The sequence below is a fragment of the Macaca mulatta genome, chromosome X, assembly GCF_049350105.2.
Source record: "Macaca mulatta isolate MMU2019108-1 chromosome X, T2T-MMU8v2.0, whole genome shotgun sequence".
Taxonomy (NCBI): Eukaryota; Metazoa; Chordata; class Mammalia; order Primates; family Cercopithecidae; genus Macaca; species Macaca mulatta.
Genome location: NC_133426.1, coordinates 142,320,753 through 142,345,373, shown reverse-complemented (window position 1 = coordinate 142,345,373; position 24,621 = coordinate 142,320,753). Strand labels below are relative to the sequence as shown.

The 24,621-nt window shown below is 39.5% G+C and overlaps 1 protein-coding gene across 29 annotated transcripts in view; it reads right to left on the bottom strand.

Moving 5' to 3' along the window:
* SLC9A6 (solute carrier family 9 member A6) overlaps positions 1–24,621 on the bottom strand; it is a 73,970-nt gene that overhangs the window by 22,739 nt on the left and 26,610 nt on the right. For 11 of the 29 annotated variants that reach the window (XM_077989369.1, XM_077989354.1, XM_077989356.1 and 8 more), the window contains 7 exons: positions 22,719–22,824; positions 14,390–14,525; positions 11,973–12,084; positions 11,591–11,679; positions 8,238–8,351; positions 1,987–2,098; positions 165–318 (listed from right to left, as the gene is read on the bottom strand). In XM_077989369.1, coding sequence (XP_077845495.1) covers positions 165–318; positions 1,987–2,098; positions 8,238–8,351; positions 11,591–11,679; positions 11,973–12,084; positions 14,390–14,525; positions 22,719–22,824 — 823 coding nt within the window. Of the gene's footprint in view, positions 1–164; positions 319–1,986; positions 2,099–8,237; positions 8,352–11,590; positions 11,680–11,972; positions 12,085–14,383; positions 14,526–22,718; positions 22,825–24,621 lie in introns of all 29 variants that reach the window. The other 18 variants (XM_077989372.1, XM_077989371.1, XM_015128280.2 and 15 more) reach the window with 2 other exon arrangements.

Here is a 24,621-nt window from a genome sequence, read left to right as displayed (position 1 = left end):
CTTTTGCGTATATATTTTCCTTTTTCTGTACTACATACTACATATTTTTTAAAAGGAAAAAATTAAACATTACAGATTCACCAAAGCTTAAAAATTGAAAATGGGCAGAAAAATAAACCAAATTAAAATTTAATCTTAAAATGAGGTCTCCAGTTAGTACTTACCTGATATGCAAGCATGACAGCATTGCAGTGGTGCCACCTCCAAATACCCACACGGTAAAAAACACAATCAGAAGCGTGGTGCTGAACATCATTTGCCGTGCGTAAGTGGCAGTATCTCGAATGGCCAAGGCAAATGCCATTGCACCACGAAGGCCTACAGGGGAACAGAAAAGGTATTTCTTCAATAACTCATTACCAATGCAAGCTTCATAAATTCAGAACAATAAAGTGCATTCTAAAAACTTAGAAGCATGTGAACAAATATGCAGTAAATGTTAACATACTTAAATATGTATACGCTGCGCAAGGTGGCTCACACCTGTAATCAGCACTTTGGGAGGCCGAGGTGGGCAGATCACCTGAGGTCAGGAGTTCGAGACCAGCCTGGTCAACATGCTGAAACCCCATCTCTACCAAAAATACAAAAATCAGCCGGGCATGGTGGCACACGCCTGTAATCCCAGCTACTCGGGAGGCCGAGGCAGAATTGCTTGAACCAGGGAGGCAGAAGTTACGGTGAGCCAAGATCGTACCACTGCACTCCACCTGGGTGACAGAGCAAGACTCTATCTCGAAAAAAAAAAAAAAAAAAAGTACAAATAGAAATAGAACTTGTATATGTTACTGACATGTACTGATGTTTTAATAATTTTTTAAAATTCATTTTTTATTTACAAACAGTAAAATTCACTCTTTTTGGTCCATAGCCACATGAGTTTTGGCAAATTAATAGAGGTGTGTGTGACTACTACTATAATCAAGACACAGAATGGTTTAAACATCCCTCCCCCAGTGAAATTTCTTTGTGTTACCCTTTTTTAGTCTAACCTCTTGTCACTCCATCAAACCCCTGGCAACCACTGATGCATTCCCCATCGCTATGACTTTGTCTTTTTGCGAATGTCATGTAAAGGGAATCACACAGCAGGTAACCTTTCAAGACTGGCTTCTTGCACTTAGCATAATGCCTCTGAGATTCATCCATGCTGTATGGGTAAATTGTTTGTTCTTTTTAGTGCACAGTAGTATTCCATAGCATGGATGTATCACAGTTTGATTAGCTATTTGCGCATTGAGAGACAGACAAGTGGGTTGTTTCCAGGTTTTGGCAATTATGAAAAGAACTGCTATAAACATTCACCTCCAGGTTTTTGTTTGAAAATGACTTCATCTTTATCTTTCTCACTTTCTATGACATAATTCTAAACCAAGGATTTGGAACCAGAATATGAAAAATTCCCACAGAAGGGAATGGGACCAAAAAAAAAATATATATATATATGTGTGTGTGTGTGTGTGTGTGTGTGTGTGTATACATATTATATTGTCCCATAAAATATATGTATATACATATATATAAAATATATACATATATATATTTTCTATTCAAGGATGCAACTTCAATGTTTAAAGGAGTATTATAGGTCAGGCACGGTGGCTCATGCCTATAATCCTAGCACTTTGAAAGGCCAAGGTGGGTGGATTACTTGAGGTCAGGAGTTCGTGACCAGCCTGGCCAACATGGTGAAACCCCATCTCTACTAAAAATACAAAAATTAGCCAGGCATATTGGTAATCCCAGCTACTCGGGAGGCTAAGGCACGAGAATTGCTTGAACCTGGGAGGCAGAGGTTACAGTGAGCCAAGATGGTGCCACTGCACTATAGCCTGGGTGACAGAGTGAAACAGTGTCTCTAAATAAATAAATAATATAAAAATAAAGTATTATATGACCAGCATAACATCTCAGTGTTACATCAAGCTGGCATACGCATTGTGAATGGTCGCTTGAGGTGGGCAAGAGAAGAAAGTTATAACTTACCAGCAAACATCATCATATGTTGAAAATTTGATCCAATCTTACTTCTTCTACCTAAATTAAGTAAGAGGGACAAGGGGTAAATATTGGCAGCTCTTCCCAAGAAAATAGCAACCTAAAATTATTAATAGGTTAAGGATCATTTCATTTTACTATTAATATTATTTAGACTATACATTCAAGATGGTGAAAGACTATTTTAGGGAACTCAGTTTCTAACACACAGTCTTTTGGTTCCATTGTCTAACATAGCACTGTCCAACAGAACTTTCTGCAACAATGGAAATTTTCTATATCTGCACTGTCCAATTCGGTGAGCACCTGAAATGTGGCTAGAGTGACCAAGGAACTAAAAATTTATTTCATTTTAATTACTTCAAATTAAAATAATCACATTTGGCTAAGTGCTACCAAATTGGACAGAGCAGGTATAACATGCAGGAAATTTACTAGATTAAGAGAAACGTGTTTAAAAGCGGAGTTTCTTTACTATACTTCTAAGATTATTAATAGAACAGGTTAATTCACTTTCATTGTTAGTGTTGGTAGGAAAAAGAGCAATGCTGAGAAAACTTCCCCTCCTTCCTCAGAATAAAGAAAAGTGCAGCTGAATCACCACCTCATAGCACTAAAATGGCTGCCAGACCCACTGTACTCCACTGAGTTTATACTTCCAACTTGCTTCAAAGGGAAAGTTTAATGTGAATTCAGACTGGTTTTAACTAGAAACCAATTTTAGTATCTTTTTCTCCAGTTTGCTGTCTATAGGACTCCTACTTTATGATGGCAATTTTTATTTCAGGAGTCATGATACAGTCTCCACCTCATTTCCTGAGAAAAATATAAGGGAAAATTTAAGATTAAAAACAAAATAAGGCCATGTGCAGTGGCTCACACTTGTCATCCCAGTACTTTGGGAGGCCGGGGCGGAAGGACAGCTTGAAGCCAGGAGTTCAAGACCAGCCTGGCCATCATGGCAAAAACCTGTCTCTATTAAAAATACAAAAATGAGCTGGGCATGGTGGTGTACACCTGTAATCCCAGCTATTCCAGTGGCTGAAGCACGAGAATTGCTTGAACACAGGACGCAGAGGCTGCAGTGAGCTGAGATTGTGCCACTGCACTCCAGCCTGGGTGACAGAGTGAGACCCTGTCTCAATAACAAACAAATAAAAAAACAAGGTGGGGGGAATGGTGTTTGGTCTAAGTAACTTTGGAAAAGAGTAGAATCTGTAAGACTAAAGGCAGAAGAACTGCACAAAAGCATTCTATGCTCATGACAAAGCTGTTTCCCATGGGAACACTGGTTAACAATTCTGATACTATTATACATGTATACTGAAACTGAACAATTAGGTAAACGAACGGCAAGTGGTGACAGCAAAGTTTCTTACTGTTAGAATGGGAGTTTACAGTTCAGAAAGGGGAGGAGGCCAGAATAATCCATGTGGTAATGGATTAAAGTTGGAGACATCAGTATGAACCCATATTGAGCTTAATAGAGATACACATGGTTATATGCAGAAATATGTATAGATATATATGCATATATGAGTTAGCATATATTATATCTATGTATATGGATATATATATATATATATATATATATAAAATTCCTTGCTCTGTCAGCTGAGAGAGCCTAGAAGCAAAGACACCAAGTAACACTGAGCACACCTAGTGCTCAGATTTTGATTTCTAATACTATTCTCCAACAAACGGAACCAGGAGTTCTTGGAGAAATGGCCAATTCTTGGGCTGAGCCAGAACAGATACAAGATGAGCCTGAAGCATCCTGTAGTTCCAGGGAGTAAGGAAGTACTCAAAAAAAAAAAAAAAAACAATTAAAAACAATGATGAGAATAAAAATTTAAAACGATGAGGCTATATCCAAGGCACACAGAAGAGCCTGCCAAAAGAGCTCTCAATGGCCAAGCTGGAACAGTTTGAGCAACAAAATAAAAAAAGTTGTATTATAACTCAGAGTATAAAATAAATATCAATGAATCCATATTGATATAAATAAATGACTGGGCTGGGTGCGGTGGCTCACGCCTGTAATTCCAACACTTTGGGAGGCTGAGACGTGTGGATCACTTGAGGTCAGGAGTTCGAGACCAGCATGGCCAACATGGCGAAACCCCGCCTCTACTGAAAATATAAAAATTAGCCAGGTGTGGTGGCGCATGCCTGTAATCTCAGCTCATGCCTATAATCTCAGCTACTCAGGAGGATGAGACAGGAGAATCACTTGAACCCGGGAGGTGGGGGTTGCAGTGAGCTGAGATCACGCCATTGCACTCTAGCCTGGGCAACAAGAGTGAAACTGTCTCAAATAATAATAATAATAATAATAATAATAATAAATGACTGAATAAAACAAATGAGGAATACATAAATCTCCTGTGTGAAAAATTCCAAATAATTTTGCTGATACTGTGTCCTCAAGGAGGTGGAACCTAACTCCCCATTCCTCAATCTTGGCTCATAGCAACTTCCTTCCAAGCAGTACAACATGGGGAGGGGAGGGGGGAAATGTGTAACTTTATAATGGATAAATCTGACAAACACTATCTTAACCAAGTGATTAAGACTATCATCAACATTATTAAGTATATACCCTTGATATAATGTCACGAGAATGGCATTTTACCTCTGTGGTCTTCCTCTCAAAGAACATGTAACTCCAGTCTAATCATGGGGAAAATATCAGACAAGTTCCAACTGCAGGACATTCTACAAAAGACATGGCTAGTACCCTTCAATACTGTCAAGGGTCACCAAAAACAAAGAACACATATGAGAAACTGTCACAGGCAGGCAGAGCCTAAGGGGACATGACAACTAAATGTAATGTGGTATCCTGGATGGGACCCTGGAATAAAGAAAGGACCTTAGGGAAAAACTACGGGAATCAGAATAAAGTTCGAACTTTAATTAGTAATATCAATATTAGTTCATTCATTGTGACAAATGTACCATGCTAATATGTTAATAATAGGGGAAACTGAGTGTGGGGCATATGAGAACTTTCTGTATTATATTCACAATTTTTCTGTAAACCTAAAACTATTCTAAAATCAAAAATTTTAAAAAGTGATTCCGGCCGGGCGCGGTGGCTCACGCCTGTAATCCCAGCACTTTGGGAGGCTGAGGCGGGTGGATCACGAGGTCAGGAGATCGAGACTATGGTGAAACCCCGTCTCTACTAAAAATATAAAAACTTAGCCAGGCACGGTGGCGGGTGCCTGTAGTCCCAGCTACTACTCGGGAGGCTGATGCAGGAGAATGGCGTGAACCCGGGAGGCGGAGCTTGCAGTGAGCAAGATCGCGCCACGGCACTCCAGCCCGGGTGACAGAGGGAGACTCCATCTCACAAAAAAAAAAAAAAAAAAAAAAAAAAAAAAAAGTGATTCCCCAAAAAGAAAAGAAAACATAACCACTAAACATGTGGGCCAATGCGGCAGTGACTGCTAGTTCTCCCCAACATCTGTTCTTGCTTTCTTCCTTGGTAGTTGGCACTCCTCCCTTTCATCTTTATGCAGCCGTCCAGATAAAGTATATAACTCCTAGCCTTCCTTGTGAGTAGGTGTAATCAATGATGTTAAGTGGAAGGGACGTGTGCACATTCTGGGTCAAGCCCTTCAAGGCAACCGGCAGACAGGGGTGAGACACGTTGGATCACAAGAACAAGAGCAAGTCCCTAAGGATGTTAGCAACAATATTGCTTCAGTCCCTGATGACCGTATGGAGCAGAACTGCCATACCAGTTCAGATTTTTAGATAAGAAAGAAATTTCTATGCTGTTTAAACCTGGATTAGTTTGAGTCTTTTCACATGAAACCAAACCTATGTCCTAACTAATATAGCCAGAAATAGAGCAACTCTCTCCTGTTAAGAGGCCATTTTCATGGTAGGATTTTGTATTGAGGAATTTTAATTCCTAACAGACTCAGAAACCTATAGAGAATATTTAGCTTTGTTTCCAGATTAAGTATAGTGGATAGAGCCATTTGACTGTTCAAAATTTTCTCCAAGACTAGCAGGACATTAAGTTACTGATCTTGTGGTTGTCCTTCAGCTAAGATCTTCTCCTATTAACAGTACTTTATCTTTTTTGCCTAAAGTTCATTTGCAGACTAAGGCTCTGAAGAATGGTATTTCAATAATACTTCACTTTCTAACAGAGATCCTATCTAGAGTTTTAATTAAAAACAAAACAAAACAAAACAAAACTTCTGCTAATCTCTTTGGCAGAATCTTCATTCTGAGGTGAGGTTTTAAAATATTTCTTTTAAAAATTCCTTATTCAAACATTCCCACTGACCACAATTGCTCCTTCCTTATTTTGTGTTCAACTATCCCACTCTGATCATTCCTCCATAGCACTGGGACCTTCAGTCCAAAGATCCCTATATTCTTTCCTGAAACAATGTCTTCTTTCCTCACTTCCCTTCTTACCATCATGTTAATAACACCTTTTAATGTTAAACATTAAATGAAGTGTTTAGATTGCATCAGTCATGTAATAACACTATGATCTCTTGTCCTTCTGTTTGCCTTGCACCCACTTGAAAAAACTCCAAACCTGGAAGGAGCCAACTATCTCTTTACTCCACGGTCACAGTAAGTACTGCTGGATAAAGTCATTCAACGGGGAAGACTGGTTCTACTGCTAATTCCTATTCCTCAAACACAATGGATCCCTAGTACTTCTCAGCAGTCCTGTTGAGTTTCTTTGGTTAACTTATTCTTCCAATCTCTACAACTATTTCACAAACCTGCACCTTCCTCAGAATCCCTATGATCTGTGTAAGCCATCCTCCAAGATAATCCCTAACCATCCCTGCCTCTTAGTATTCACACCCTTGCGTAGTCCCCACCCACACTGTACCAGCTTGGTCGGTATAACCAATAGAATATTATGGAAGTGATGCTGGTATGTCTCTTCAAAGATTAGGTTACAAAAGGCATTTCAGCTTTCATTTTAGGGCTCTCTCAGCTCACTCAGTTTGGGGGAAGAAGCCATGGTGTAAGCTGCCCTATGGAGATATCCACGTGGAGAAGAATAGAAGCCTCTTGCTGACAGTGATGTGAGTTGAGTGAGCTTGCAGTGGATTCCCTGGCCCTAGTCAAGTCTTGAGAAGGTGCAGTCCCAGCCAAGAGCACAACTGCAACCTCTTGAGAGATCCTGGAGCCAGAACCACTCAGGTGAGCTGCTCCAGGATTCCCGACCCTCAGAAACTGTGTGAGATAATAACTGTCTGTTGTTTTAAGCTGCTAAATTTAAGGTAATTTGTTACACAATAGACAACTCCCCATCTTACTCTCGGCAGATGATCTCACCTCCTACTTAACAGATAAACATAGAAGCCATCAGAGAGGAGCTCCATCTTACAAATATGCCTTCATTTCTACATACCCTATCCTCTCCTGTAGTCATGGTAGAGTTGTCTCTCCTCCCAGTGAAGGCAAAATTTCTCTCTACATGCTTTGGATTTCATTCCTGCCTTCTCAAGAGGCTTTCACTATTGCCTCCTCTCTTTCATATACTCAGTTTCTTCCTTTCAATTTTTTTTTTTTTTTTTTTTTTTTTTTTTTTTGAGACAGGGTCTCCCTTTGTCACCCAGGCTGGAGTGCAGTGACCCAATCACGGCTCACTGCAGCCTCAAACTCCTGGGCTCAAGGGATCCTTCTACCTTACCCTCCCAAGTAGCTGGGACTACAGGCATGCACCACCATACCTGGCTAGTTTTAAAAATTTTGTTTGTAAAGATGGGGTCTTGCTACATTGCCCAGGCTGGGTTTTTTTTAAGACTCTTTGTATATATGCGATAGAAAGAGAGAGGGAGAGAAAGGGGTTGGGGAGGGAGAGAAAGAGAAAGAAAGTGGCCTCATTCAACGTTTCCTTATCTTTCACCTTCTGCCGTGTGGCATAGACTGCTAACTGTTCCCCAGTATCCAACCTCTCCTTCCCTGTAGTAATAAAGGGAAAACACTTATCTTTTGGGGTTGGCAGAACAGTGGGACACTTGTCTGTCATTTTAATCTGTCAACATTATTTGTGCAATAACCACAAATTGAAATAGAATATAATAAAATAAATATACTAGAAAAAAGAACTGGAATCCTTATTTGTTTTACTCAAAGGAAAACTGTATATATTTAAATGTATTCTTATGAACCACATACTCAAAACCCACATAAAAATCTCAATTAAAAATAGCTTTCATAATAAAACACATAACAAAGGATACAAATGCTCCTACTACAAATGTTGGGTTAAAGACATGGTTCTGGAAGGTGAACAGTGTCAGTCCCATGTAGGAGAAGATGAAATTCTCTGCCAAGAAATTGAGAAGCTCAAACAACTGAAACGAAATTGTAAAAGATTAGTCCAGTAAATAAAGTTACATAATTTGAAAGCATGAGTATTACTAAGATAATAAAACAGACACTCAAATAGATAAAGTTCATGCATACACACAAAATGTGTGGTTCAGAAGGGAGCAAATGTGGAGATGACATTTCTAGTCCTGCAGAAAAAGTCAGAAACGTTCCCCCCTCATTTCCCCTAATCAGCTTTCCTTCTCCAAAGCCCCATCTCCAATTACTCCTCTCCTCCTCCTCCAAACTGTCAGGTTTTTTTTTGAATGTTCCTTGTGTTCCTGCTACTGCCCTAGTCAAACTTTCATCACTTCCTACCCATGATGATGAAAAAGGACCTCTAACCATCCCTCATCCTCCAGCTCCCCCAAATCAGTGAATCTCTAAACTGATAGTTTCAAGATACTTTCCTCTTGCAAGCTATAAGATTCAACTTTTTGATCCTGGCATAGAGTGCTTCGTGAGAACTCTCGTATTCCCGGCTTGCCCTGTGACTTCACTTTTTGCGTGGGTCTTACCCTTGTGTAGGGAGTAAGTATCCTACAGATAGGGCTTCCACATTGTGGAAGAGATCGATGTGTAGGATAGCAGAACTATCTGTGGGGAGAACTAAACCCTGCTGCCCGTCCGCCCCATCCCATTCACATCATAGCCTTGGCAAGGGTATATGATACTTGCTGAATGAAGTTAAGGCCCTTCATAATCTGGTGTCCCTCTGGCCACCAGTGTTATCTACAATGGCTTGTTACTATGAGCCCTCTGACACATAACAGAAAAGTGGTTAAGAAATGGGCTTAGGAATCAAAATGCCTAGGCTTTAGCCCTGTCTTCCCCTTTGCTGGCTGTGTGGCTTTGGGCAAGTTAGTTAATCTCTTTAAACCAGGGTTGCCTTATTACCCAAAAGTGAGAATAAAAATTAAAATAAGTAAACGTGTATTTAATTTTCTTTAAATTATTTAATATGCTATTATTACTACTTATTTATACTTAATGATAACAGTTATACCTTTTTCAGTTTTTACTGTGTGTCCGGTGTCCGACACCATACTAAGGACTTCATATGCATTATCTCGTTTTAATCCCGCAAAAACTCAGTGAGGTAGGTATTATTATTATCTCCATTTTCAAAGACGGCAAAACTGAAGCACAGAGAAGTTATGGAACTTGCTCCTGGTCACACAGCCAGCAAGTGGTAGAACCAGGATTTAAAACAATACAGAGACTCCAGAGTCCCGGCTTTACTTTGCAACACAGGGATCGGCAAACTTGCCCATGAATGGCCCGTGAATGGCCAGAAACATGAGAGGATTTGCAGGCCAAGAGGTCTCTGTCACAACTACTTCACTCTGCCAGTGGAGCACAAAAGTAGCCATAGACTACATATTTTAAAAAATGGGTGTGGCTGTGTGCCCAGAAAATCTTATTGGTGGACACGGAAATGTGAATTTCATATAACTGTCATGGGTCACAACATATTCTTCTTTTGATCTTTTGCGAATCAATTAAAAATGGATGGAAAGAAAAACATTCTTAGCTCATTGACTGGCAAGGGCCGGAAGTGGCCTAAGGGCTGGAGTCCGCCACCCTCTGCTCTACACTTTACTGCCTTCTTTTTATTCCTGCCTTTATCTGTACTGCCTCCCCTAGGCCTTCCTGAATCTTCCCCATCCTTCTAAGGGTACTGTTTCTTCTAGGATAGCTTTCCAGATCCTCAAGCCTCAAACCATTTCCCCTACTTCTCTGATGTCTTCTATGACATATAATCTGAAGTACATAATCTAGGATTCCTATTCCTCATATTTTTTAAATGTACATAAGCTTCATATCACCAACAACACCGGAAGCTCTTACTCTGTTCCTGTTTACTATTGTTGCTTTTTGTTTGTTTGTTATTGAGACGGAGTCTTGCTCTGTAATCCAGGCTGGAGTGCAGTGGCACAATCTCAGTTCACTGCAACCTCTGCCTCCTGGGTTCAAGCGATTCTCCTGCCTCAGCCTCCTGAGTAGCTGGGAATATAGGCGCATGCTATTACATCCAGCTAATTTTTGTATTTTTAGTAGAGACAGGGTTTCACCATGTTGGCCAGGCTGGTCTCAAACTCCTGACCTCGGGTGATCCGCCCACTTCGGCCTCCCAAAATGTTGGGATTACAGGTGTGAGCCACAGCGCCCGGCCTGTTCTTGTTTTTTATTCCCCACCCATGACTTGGAAAAATGCTGACTCCCCTCCCACCCTGCCCCCCGCCAGCTGATTTTCTTCTCTTTACTTATTGCACTGAATTAATTTGTAAAAAAGATTTGTAGCCCTAATGTATACGCTTGGGGGAAAAAAGCCTAATCTCTTTTGAGGAGCTGGGGAAAAGCATAGGTCATAAACTTAATTTGTGGCTCCAGCAGGAAGAAGAAATACTGTTGCTCCTGCTTTTAGAACCACTCCTTTTCAGGCGAATCCCATAACCTTCTTGTCATTTGGCAAAATTTAAACCTGTTTCTCACTATAGCCATAGTCAAGTATGTACCTGTTTCTATTCCAGATATTACATTTTGTTCTGTATTTGTCCTCTATACCTCCTAAGACTAGAAAATTCTATTCTATCTCCTTTATAATTCCCTTCAGATACCCTGCACAACTGATCATTTGGTACCAAATAAAACCAGACCACTGACTAGTCCCGACATTCCTGGAAACATAGTAGCTTTGCAGCACCTGAGCAAAGACTGAAGGAAGTTGATCTTCTTTTAGTAGGGCTAATCAGATCAGAAGTTAATCTTATCTACGTCATCTCTTAGAAGGTCTAGTAAGATCAGAAGTTAATCTTCTTTACGTCATCTCTTAGTAGGTCTGGTCAGATCAGAAGTTAATCTTGTCTACGTCACACAACAGAAGTTCGAGTAAAACCAGAGTGAGCTTCCAAAACATTCCCCTATAAAGCCATTAAATTGGGAAAACACTGAGAGAAAGGGAAGCTACTCCACTGGTTATTGAAGCCACGATAATAATAGTCTCTGGCTATTCTGCTGATCTATTTCCACCCTAAATGCTGTCACTCTTCAGTTTGCCAATCCCACCTACTTTTAGAGTCAAAGAAAGAGGAGCTGAAATGAGTAGATATCATCTTGAACAGATCAAAGACTTTTTTTTTTTTTTTTTTTTTAGTAAAAAAGACTTCTGTTTTGCTGAAAGAAGGAAAAGTCTATTCACAAACTATAAAGTTCCTCTTACCTGTTTAGTTCTATGCTGAGACTCCGTGGACAAATTATTATATGTATAATGTGCTTGTGTGATGCCACAAAACAATACTGCAACCACACCTATAAAGACAACAAATTTCAAGTTCACATAAAAGGATGGTTCCCACCTTTTATACTGAGATTCTTTTTTCACAGTAGATTACAGGCTTTGTCTGGAAATTCTCATTTGTGACTTACTTTGTTAAGAGGAACCACTTCCACTGAAAATTTTTTTGATGTTCTAAAGTGACAACCTAAATCCCAACCATAATAAGTATGTTCAAATACTAATGGAGCTGATCCACTTGGAGCAAAATTGACTGGCAAAGTCACTCCTTTTAAGGGTTGACAATCAAAGGGAGCAAGTCACCTACCTGTGAAGCCCCATGCTTCAGCCAAGAGGAAGGTACTCCAGGACATCAAGAAGAACAGGCCTGTCTCCAACAACTGGAACTCCCGTAATTTGGTGAACTTTGTCACGTAAGACTGTTAAGGCTGGTAATGAGATCTTGTAACACAAAAGTGTGACTAGAAAGAAACGACAGTTTAAGCAAGGCAACCATGAAAGAAGGTCCTCTAGCTTCTCTAACACAAAAATCCCAGAATAAGAAGGTACCACCAGAGTGGGGAAACTTTTTAAATGAGCATCTCACTGAGGAGTCAGCTGCCTTCCCTTCAGTGAGGAAGCCTTACGGCTTAGCCACTCCAATTGTTTCATGGGTATCACATACCTTGCCAGAAACCATGCAGTAAAGGATGGACAGAGATGGGAATAACAGATCAGATCCATAACACGCCACCTCTATTAATCTGAGACCTAAAGCTAGACAGCTTCCATAATTATAGCAATTTACATTTATAAAAATATATAATTTCCAAGAGAATTTACACTAATTTGATCTGCTACCACCTCTGTGATATACAGCATTCATTCCATGATGAAGAAATTGAGGCACTTCACTCCCTTATACTAGTTGAACAACTATTTGTTAGCTGACGGTGGAAGGGCCTGTGCCAAGTTACGACCAATCTCAGGCTAGAATTTAGAGTCATTTCTACAGCTAGGCACTACAACAAAATGATTAACAAGATATATTCTCTCCCCTCAAGGAACTTGTAATGGGGAAGAGAGACTACCTGTCTTGGCATCACCTTCAGAACACTTTTTACTGCTGCTTTATGCCTCAGTTCACCTATAAAAAGGCTGAAGTATACCAACTAAGAATAAGATATCTGTTTTATACAGGTATCATAGAAGTTTTAGAGTTGGAAACTTTTTTTTTTTTTTTTTTTTTTTTTGATTCGGAGTCTCGCACTGTCACCCAGGCTGGAGTGCAGTGGCACAATCTCGGCACACTGCAAGCTCCACCTCCTGGATTCACGCCATTCTCCCGCCTCAGCCTCCCAAGTAGCTGGGACTACAGGCGCCCACCACAACACCCGGCTAATTTTTTGTATTTTTAGTAGAGACAGGGTTTCACCGTGTTAGCCAGGATGGTCTCGATCTCCTGACCTTGTGATCCGCCTGCCTCGGCCTCCCAAAGTGCTGGGATTACAGGTGTGAGCCACGATGCTCGGTCTAGAGCTGGAAACTCTTTAGACATCATCTAGTCCCATTCCTCTTTCCTACCATCCCCACCCTCCACTTTCCTACACTGAGATCCAAAGAGGTGAAGTGTCAAAGCTTCTAGCATGTTTGTGTCTGCCACTATACTGAAAGCAGCAGGGAGGCAGGGGTCATGTTTGTCTTCTTTAGCTTTGATACACAGAGCACAGCACATATAGCAGGTGATCAAGACATTCCTTCTGGCTTTTTATTTTGGGTTGGGAGTTTATAACATGTTTTTAGGCCAGGCACAGTGGCTCATGACTGTAACCCCAGCACTTTAGGAGGCCGAGGTGGGTGGATCACCTGATGTCAGGAGTTCGAGACCAGCCTGGCCAACATGGTGAAACCCCATCTCCGCTAAAAATACAAAAAAACTTGCTGGGTGTGGTGTTGCACACCTGTAATCCCAGCTACTTGGGAGGCTGAGGCGGGGGAACTGCTTGAACCTGGGAGGCGGAGGTTGCAGTGAGCCGAGATCATGCCATTGCATTCCAGCCTGGGGGAAAGAGCAAGACTCTGTCTCAAAAAATAAATAAATAAATAAAAATAAAATTTGTTTTTATAGATTCAGGATGCACAAGTGCAGTTTTATGACATGGATGTATTGCATGGTGGTGAAGTCCAGGATAAAATGGCCTTTGCATGAACACAAGAATAACTTGACTAGTGGTAGTACCAGGACTACAGCTCAGGTCCTTTGAGCTGCCCGTCCAGGGCTCTAGAGCACAAAGGTTAAAATCGGGAGAACTGAGATGAACTCTTACTTATCCTAACCAGGGAACCACCTTTTGTTCACTTGGCATCGCCGTTGTACATTTCCTATTTGTCCTATTAAAAAAAGAGCAAAAGACTGCCAGGCTGACCAGCAACACAGAACACCCAGAGGCTCTTTGGAATATGGCTACCTTTATAGTTATTTAATCTACAACTATAAAATTCACCCTCAAAGAGATACCATCTGTAATTATACGCTTGCAGTGAAAGTTTTAGGGCATGAAACCCTACACAGAACAATACAGTTCTTTTATGTTGCTTAATGTTTTCAAACCAAGTACTTAGTTATAAGATTAATAATTCTAACACAGTTCTAATCATAGAACTAAGAAAAACAATGGAATACAGCATTCGACTACTGCATTATGTTAACAAGAAAAGATAAATATAACAAAAGGATATTAAAGCTGTCACCACTCCAGTAGCAGCACCCATCGCAAAAGATCCACTGAAGATTCCAAGGAAGATTCCAATAGACTTGAACATCGCTGTGACATCAAAGGTGTGACTGTTGTCTCCAGCTGGCTGGTATGCCACTATTGAGCTACAGAAGAGAGACTGCTTTTACTTCTGGAAGCAACTTTTACTTAAAAAAAAAAAAAAAAAAAATTATGTAGTATAGAGCTTGAAAGACGAAATTAGAGGGAGAAGAAAAAAAATGTTTTGATTGGAATTGCCAAAATAAGGACAAAATTACCCAAAAATCCTGCAATGTGTCTGGCTAGCAAGAAAACTTGGCTTTTCCTTAAATGTTAATTTCAGGAGGGTAGAACATTGTAAAATCCTCTATATGAAAATTGCACCAAGCTTTTTCCCCCATCCCCAAGATACTGTGCAGTATTATTCTTTTGTGATTCTATTTCAGAATTACTAGTACTGAGTGTCCGAAAGCCTTAACATACTAATGTGAACAAACTAATGAAAAATCCCACTTGTTTCCAGTAGAGGCATAAGAACATAAAGAACATTATTCAATACTCAACCCAGTCACATTTTGTTTTTCCTATGAGAAAAAAAGGTAACTGACAGACCCTTCCAACTTTCAGAATACCAGAATGGGCCAAATGCCTAATATCTATTCATTCACTGAAATGGACTATTATAGGAAAAAGCACTCGAAAGACCTCCCAAGGAATTAGAATCCACTCAACAGTACTTTCAGCATAACCAGCTGGATCTTCCACCTAAAGCTTCTGAAAGAAAGTCACTCTATACCAGGCCAAGACAGGCAATTATAGGAGATGCTCTCCATCTTGAACTCACAGTCCAAACCTGGTCTGAAAAAGCTTCTTTTATAACAGTTACCAACCCAGGAAATAGAAATGCCTGAGAAAATTGCTGTTGCCAGCAGGTCTCTGGCAACGGTGCTTACCGTTACTAAATCAGTTCTCATCTCAGTTAATTGAGACCAGCATTATAAAAAGTCCAGACTCAACAACATCATACAAATCACGTCAAAGAAAAGAAGGAAAAACACATTCCTAAAAATATAATGAATTCTCCCTGTGGTTGCTGCAATGTTTTTTTCTGATTCAAGGCTGAAAAATGTGTTTGCTATACCACGTACAAGTTCTTTTCATATCTCCCAGGTTAAAAAAAAAAATCTAAGATCAAACTAAAATCTCCTAATTTGTACTTATTTTATTGAAATATAGCACTAATATTAATTTCTGATAATGGGATCCAGAAATTTCTGAGACTCACTCTAAATTGAAAATGTTAAACATTTACGTTTAAATGTGCAAAGTAACCACATCATTTTGGAGAGGATTTGATATCATTTTGATAAATATGAAATGGCCTTTAACATTAGGCTACCTTACCTACACATAAAGGGTCCTACTACCATGAACGAGACCTGATTCCATTATAACATGAAAATACAGTAGCTGGCTGGAGAAAAGAAAAAAATTGCTATACAACCTTCTTTTCCTTTGGTGGTATTTTTCAAAATGCTGTCTGGAACAAAGTATCTATGCTATGCCTCCTGAGGTTGCTTTCCCTGGATTAATTCACGTAAATTCAAGATTCACACTAATCATTATTTCATTCTTTAATCATTAAAATGTATAAGAGCACATGGGAAACATGATGGGCTGAGAGCAGATGACAGGCTTGTTCTTTCTTAGGCAGACACTGGCCTCTGGATTGAAATTTTAACTCATCTTTTCCATATCAATTGATATTTTATCTTGAGGCAGTAACATTTTTTATGAATAGTTTTTTTTAAATCCTGAAAGTAATATAATGTACAGTTGAGGTGGAAAAATCTTCCCATCATTCCACTACCCTGATAGATCGATTTTATTTTCCTTCTGTATTCCTTTCCCCTCTTTGTGTTACATGCATGCTAATTCTTATTTAGCTGTAATCACAGTGAATGTGTGATTTTGAATTCTGCTTTTTTAACTGACAATGACATAAAAATATTCATAGTCTTGGCCGGACGCAGTGGCTCACTCCTGTAATCTCAGCACTTTGGGAGGCTGAGGTGGGCAGATCACCTGAGATGGGGGTTCAAGACCAGCCTGACCAACATGGAGAAACCCCGTCTCTACTAAAAATAAAAATACAAAATTAGCCGGGCGTGGTGGCGCATGCCTGTAATCCCAGCTACTTGGGAGGCTAAGGCAGGAGAATTGCTTGAACCCAGGAGGTGGAGGTTGCAGTGAGCTGAGATCATGCCATTGCACTCCAGCCTGGGCAATAAAAACAAAATTCCATCTAAAAAAAAAAATCATAGTCTTTATAACTACAGTTAAGACTTCACAATGGTCCAAATGGATATAGGACAATTTATTCAACCATTTCCTCATTGTTAGACATTAAAAGTTGCTTCTACTATTTTTGCTACTATAAATAACTGAAAGAACACCTTCTTGCTTTTTACATATTTTAGACTATTCCTTGCACTATATTTCTAAAAATAGACTATTACCATACCTATGGCTCATTTTACATGTTGCTCCACTGCCTTCCAAAAGGTCTCTGATACATTTTGGGAGGGAAATATGATAATATCTCCCAATTTTTTAAATGATCATACCCACTGACCTAGCAATTCTACTCCTAAAAAATTCCCTACAGAAATATTCACAGGGATTCACAAAGATTTACACATAAATATGCTCACTGCCATGCTAGTCATAATAATACAATATTAGAAAACACCAAATATTAATCAATCAATAGGGGATTGGAGAGGTAAATTTGTAATGCATCCATCTAATGTGATAATAGAGGTATTAATATAGTATAATATCCAAGTAAAAAAGCTAGTTACAGAAAAGTATATATACTACTATGCCTTTTTCTGTTTATAAAAATTATTAACACATTTATATGCATATTACTATCTTAATGGAAAAAGTCTGGATTAAAATCCTAATAGTGGTTATTTCTGAGCTGAAATTTCAGGAATTTTCTACTTTCTGAGTCAAATGCTTTGAATTTTTGCCACAAATATATTTTAACATTATCACAAATAGTGATAAAAGGTAATACCAATTTCAATATTAACAGCAACATATGAGTGGTCTAGTTTTACTACACCAGGGTTTCTCAACCACAGCATTATTGATATTTGTGGCCAGATATTTATTTGTTGGCTGTGATGCAGGTGGGGTGAGGGGAATGCTGTCCTGTGCATTGAAAGCTTCTACCCACTAGGCCATGTCAGTTGGAACCCCCTCCCATTGATGACAGCCAGAATGCCCCCAGACACTGTGAAATATCCTGTGTGTGTATGTGGTGGTGGGGTGGGGGGTGGTAAATTGTAAGAATGACTGTACTGTATCATTACCAGTAGTAACTATTACCATTAACAATTCTGGCCGAGCACAGTGGCTCCTGCCTGTCATCCCAGCATTTTGGGAGGCCAAGGAGGGTGGATCACCTGAGGTCAGGAATTCGAGACCATCCTGGCCAACACAGTGAAACCCCATCTCTACTAAAAATACAAAAATTAGCCAGGCATAGTGGTATGCACCTGTAATCCCAGCTACTTGGGAGGCTAAGGCAGGAGAATCGCTTGAACCTGGGAGGCGGAGGTAGCAGTGAGCCAAGACCGTGCCATTTTACTCCAGCCTGGGTGACAAGAGCAAAACTCTGTCTCAAAAAAAAAAAAAAGTTATGTCCTGTTAATTGAATAGGTAGAAATAGCTACTGATCCTAGCATGTATCTTTGATAATTAGTGAAGTTAAACAGTTTATCACATTTATTATCTCTCTGTACATCCTCTTTTATAAAAACATAAATGACTAAACAACATATTTTAAACTAATGTGAATTTAGGTCTCCAGGCTAATCACAGTAATCTATTCAGTGGAATACTATGCAACTTATAATTTACCTCTAACTACATATACTTTATTTACCATAATATAACAATATACATATAGATCTACCTCATGCAGCCATGTATGAGGGAGTCAATTTCACTTCACCCTCACTGGATTAAAAGTATTACTAAAAAATAAAAATAAAAATAAAAGAACTGCTACTCCAATAGGTTAAAAACAAAACAAAAACCAGTGCTTCAGGAAGAATAGCTAATGGATGCTGCGCTTAATACCTCGGTGATGGGTTTACCTGTGCAGTAAACCACCACGGCACATATATACCTATGTAACAAACTTGCACATCCTGTACATGTACCCTTGAGCTTAAAAGTTGGAAAAAAAAAATCAGACAGAAACAAAAACAACCTCCAACATAAACTTCAAGATGAGTTGCCTTAACCTGTTAACTGCCAAACAGAACTCCTTTTGGGTTCCCTCCCCTTGATGCAAAGCTGCTTACACAGAATACAGACAATCCTCAAACTAAGAAAATTCAACACAAAGTAGATTATCTGCATCTAACCCACTTCAAAACACATAAAAGGTAAATGAAGAATGATGAGCATCATACCACTGATCATTCCAGCTAGTAAACTCCCACAGCGAGCACACAACTGCTTTCCCTTCAGCTTTTGGGCAGTAACTCATTTTTTCAACTCTATTAAGACAGAGCTAACAATTTATCTGTTATGCTCCTCTCTAGATACAGTCCTTCTCCACCAGAGTCCCACTGAGGTTGTAATGAGTTAACGTATTATCTCTTACAAATCTAAAATGGCACTAACTCGCTATCATCCTTAGGTGAAATGAGAAAAGACTCACTCAAATCGTTTCCCGTAAGGCTTCATTCTCTCACAGAAAACCCTGTTTGAGAAAGGCTGCAAGAGAAGGAGAAGTATGGCCCTTTGTGAGAAATGCTATGGAAAGGGCTCGCTCTCTTTTTTTTTTTTTTTTTTGAGACAGTCTTGCTCCATTGCTCAGGCTGGAGGGCAGTGCCGTGATTTCAGCTCACTGCAACCTCCGTCTCCTGGGTTCAAGAAATTCTCCTGCCTCAGCCTCCCAGGTAGCTGGGATTATAGGCATGTGCCACCACGCCCGACTAATTTTTGTACTTTTAGTAGAGACAGGGTTTTGCCATGTTGGCCAGGCTGGTCTCGAACTCCTGACCTCAGGTGATCCGCCCGCCTCGGTCTCCCAAAGTGCTGGGATTACAGGTGTGAGCCACTGTACCCAGCTGGCTCTCTCTTTTTAGCATTTATTCTTCACCAACATTGGTATGTACACCCCCAAGCTTAAAATCTTTCAATGAAGTTTTGCCCCCTTTCACACTAATCAACTATTCCTGACGTTGCAGGAAATAGGTTATTTATAACCCCAAACTCAAAATCTTTCAATGAGGGTTTTTATCTTTTCCGCTAACACTAATCAACTGTTCCTTAAAATGCAGAAAATAGGCTATTTTATTAACAGGAAAAAACTAAGGCACAGGGCACATCATTTAAAGATAAGACCAGAACAGAGATTTTCTAACTCTTAATCCATTAGGCCGTTAGGGCAATGACAAGACAACAGTTACTAGTAAAATGATTGAACAGTGGAATAGTTGTCTAGGATAGGGAATCGATGCTAAAAGTGACTGCCTGTACCTACTCTCTTCACTTTTTACTGCTGGTAATCGCTCATGTACCTACATACTGGAAGCTTCAACAATCTTTGTTGCTCCATTTTTTATAAAATGTTTTACAACCACACTATCCATTTCTCCCTTACTTCAAATAATATAAAACTCTTATTCTGCACCTATCATCACTGAACGTGCTAAAGTTCAGTATCAATATGAGTTACAGCCTTTAGGTTTTATTTCTCAAGTTAAATTTATATTAGTTGCAGACAGCTGCAAAAAAATCTGGCAATAAATATGGTGGGGAGGGGGTAATATTTACATATACTGCATTCACAAAAAAGGATATGGCCTTTTGTATATCTTCATACACAGCATTTAAGGGATTAATGTTACATCTCAGAAATAATAATTTCCAACTTTGCAGAAGACAATCAGGCTATGCAAAACAGAGCCAGTGATGTTTTACTCTTTCATAACTAACAAAGTGGAAATTAAGGAGAGAAATAAAAATAAAGAGAAAATGTGAAGGGCTCTTACTTCTCTCTCACAGAAAGTTCTGGTATGAAGTAAAGGCAACTGCCCATAGAGTTAGATATTTGCCTAATAAGAGTAGGTAGGCAGGGGCCAGGCATGGTGGCTCACGCCTGTAATCCCAGCACTTGGGGAGGCCGAGGCAGGTGGATCACCTGAGGTCAGGAGTTCGAAACCAGCCTGGTCAACACAGTGAAACCCTGTCTCTACTACATATACAAAAATTGGCCAGGCGTGGTAGTGCATGCCTGTAGTCCCAGCTACTCAGGAGGCTGAGGCAGGAAAATTGCTTGAACCTGGGAGGTGGAGGTTGCAGTGAGCCAATATTGTGCCACTGCACTCCAGCCTGGGTGACAGAGCAAAGCTCCGTCTTAGAAAAAAAAAAAAAAAAAAAGAGTAGGGAGGCAGGATTGAATTCCTCAGAGGTTCAGACTCATTCTTCAACCTGCAAACACCTTATAGTAACATGTATAGTATTTTCTATAATTAGATAAAAAATATTGCTCATTCAAAATTGTCTGCAATTAAATTGTTATAAGTAATATATTATATAATTACCTATCTATAATATATATTAACACTTCTAGAGATTAAAATGCTTTGAAGTGATTATGTCAAATAAGAGAAACACAAATTAAGCTACAATGAGGTATTTCTCAATTATCAAAGTTAGCAAAAATATAAAAGTTTGACAAATATTCTGCTGGCAAAACTGTGAGGAAACAGACCAGTAATTTAATGGTGAAAGTGCAAAGTGCTTTGATGAGCAACTTAATAATGTCGAACAAAATTACAAATGGCTTTTACCCTTTATCCTACCTACCAACCTCACTTTGGGGCATTCAGCCTACCAATATACCTATGCATGTATAAAACAAGGTAAGTTCAAGGTTAATCACTGCAGCACCGTTTGGGACAGCAAAGGATTAAAAACCCTTCAAATGTGCTGCAATAGGAGACTGAGCAAATAAACAATAATGCAGTTCACACACAGAATACTATATAGCTGCAAAGAATGAGAATACTCACTCTTCTCATATGCAAAGTTCTCCAGAAGATAGACAGTGTGTGACTTTGAAAATAAGAAATGAGAGGTAAACGAGACTATTTATTCACAGTTGTGCCTGCATTTGAATAAAGAAATACTAAGATAGGTAAGACACTAATAAAAATGGTTATCTAGGCCAGGCGCGGTGGCTCACACCTGTAATCTCAGCACTTTGGGAGGCTGAGGCGGGCAAACCATCTGAGGTCGGGAGTTCAAGACCAGACTGGCCAATGTGGTGAAACACTGTCTTTACTAAAAATACAAAAATTAGCTGGGCGTGGTGGCAGGAGCCTGTAATCCCAGCTACTCAGGAGGCTGAGGCAGAAGAATCACTTGAACCTGGGAGGCAGAGGTTGCAGCGAGCCGAGACCGTGCCATTGCACTCCAGCCTGGGGAACAAGAGCAAGACTTCACCTCAAAAAAAAAAAGTAGGGGGACAGGTGGATGAGGACAGATGTAAGAGTGTAAATTTTCTGTGTGTAACTTTTTACATGGTTTTGATTTATGAGCCACATGAATATATTATGTATTCAGAAAAAAGTAAGGCCGGGCACAGTGGCTCACGCCTGTAATCCCAGCACCTTGGGAGATTGAGGTAGGTCGATCACCTGAGGTCAGGAGAAGACCAGCCTGAGCAATATGGTGAAACCCCATCTCTACTAAAATACAAAAATTAGCCGGGCATGGTGGCGGGCGCCTGTAATCCCAGCTACTCAGGAGGCTGAGGCAGGAGAATCACTTGAACCTGGGAGGCAGAGGTTGTACTGAGCCAAGATCACGCCACTGCACTCCAGCCTGTGTGACAGAGTGAGACTCTTATTTCCAAAAAAAAAGAAAAAGAAAAGAAAATATTAAATCTAATTTAAAAAATAAAATGTTCATGTTGTAATGTTAAAATCGAATACAAAATTATATAGACACTACAATCACAACTATGTAACAATATCATACATAGAAAAGGGAAATGTTCTAGAATGTTTACAGTAATTGTCTTTAGGTGGTGGCAGTACATATTTTTTTCTTCCCTGTATTTTCCAATTTATCTATAAAATATGGATTTTTTCAAGAGGGAAAAAAATGCCTCATTCTTCCAAATGTTTCCATTCATAATGTACTTTATTCAATACGTGACTTTCAGTTCCTAGTACCCTCACACTTAATATTCATAATATAATAAGAAAACAAACACTTACGAGGACAGCACTATGGCAACAGCATCATTGAGGACACTTTCACCAAAAAGAAGTGCATAGAGTTCAACATCAACTTGAAGCTCGTGGAATATAGCAAGAACAGTCACTAGCAAGTAAAAAGAGTCAGAGGAATACTTAGACATTACAAGTATAACATATTCTCCTCAGTAGATGACTATAAGAGTTATTTAGAAATTCATTTCTTCCTCCTAGAATTCAATCGTAATAAACATTCTCTTACCATATTAAAGATCCTGTAATTTTATGTAAATATTTTTCTTTCTAATTGTGTACCTGCACAAACTTCTCCTCTCTCTCTTAAAAATGGCTGAAAGTAAACTTGAAGAACTGAGTTGACCTACATTCTTCATGCAGATGTTAATAATCATGTCTTGTACATTTCTTTCCCACCTTCCTCGATCTTACAAAGAATATATTCAGAATTTCTTATAGACCATGTAGTCATTAATCTTTAATGAAGAAGAAGATTATGAAAAGAATCTAATGTTGCAAACTGTGTTTCTTTGGGCCTTACAACTCATTTGTACTTGACTTACAAATTGCAAGCACAAAGGTTTAGCAAAGACAGTAGGAAATGAAAACATAGGTTTAGTTTTTGGTTGGGGTAAAATTTATGACCAGAATTACAGCTGCTGTAGTTGTCTTAATAAGAAGCCAACTATGAGGATACTCCAGCTTAAGAAGAAAAACAATAAATCTTCCTTTTAGGAAAGCAATTATGTGAGAAATCTCAGAAAATCAGATGAGATTGAAGTTATATTTTAACTTTAATTACTAAGTCACATAGCTCAGTTACTAAAGAAACCCAAGCGGACATGAAAGATTAATATAACCAGAGGTGAGAGAGCCTTTTTTTTTTTTTTTTTAAAGACAGAGTCTTGCTCTGTTGCCCAGCCTGGAGTGCAGTGGCGCAATCTCGGCTCACTGCAACCTCCGCCTCCCAGGTTCACGCCATTCTCCTGCCTCAGCCTCCCAAGTAGCTGGGACTACAGGTGCGTGCCACAACGCCCGGCTAAGTTTTTGTATTTTTAGTAGAGACAGGGTTTCACTGTGTTAGTCAGGATGGTCTCAATCTCCTGGCCTCGTGATCCACCTGTCTCAGCCTCCCAAAGTGCTGGGATTATAGGCGTGAGCCACCACGCCCGGCCAAGAGAGCTTTTTCAAATGCCAATCATAAAAACAAGAAACCTGCATTTTATTTATTTAATTTTTTTTTAAGAGACAGGGTCTTGCTTTGTCACTCAGGCTGGAGTGCAGTGGCACAATCACAGTTCACTGCTGCCTCAAACCCCTAGGTTCAAGTGATCCTCCTGACTCAGCCTCCTGAGTCACTGGGATTAAAGACATGAGCCACCATGTCCAGTACATTTTAAAAGTTCTAGTTTCTACTACAAAGCATTGCAGCTGGAATATACTGATACCAAAGCTCACCAAGACAAGGGAGAAGGAGAGTAGAGCAATAGTGCAGAATTTCTTAAAGAAATAAGAAAACAAATACCCACCTAAGAGCAAGTTAACTATGGCAAAATAATAGAAATGGGGCAAGTGCCTACATAATTCAGAAAAAAATAACAGTTCAACTTTATATAAGCAAAAGATATTTGCTTGGGCTATTCAGGCAATAGTCCTACCAAACAAAACCAGAAAGTTGAAATAATGTAGCCAAGCCAATGGAATGAGATTTCTCATAGGATTTGAAAGTTGAGAAGTTTGCTTATAATGAAAGGACACAGAAGCCAGAGACCACTGGCTCCTTGCAAAAACCATCCTACCTTCATGTTGATAATGGGAGTAGCTACAAACAACAAGAGGACAGCCTTGGTGGTCTTTAAGGAAGCAATTTAATTTCCAGTTTTAAAAATGCTAAACTACACAAATTCTC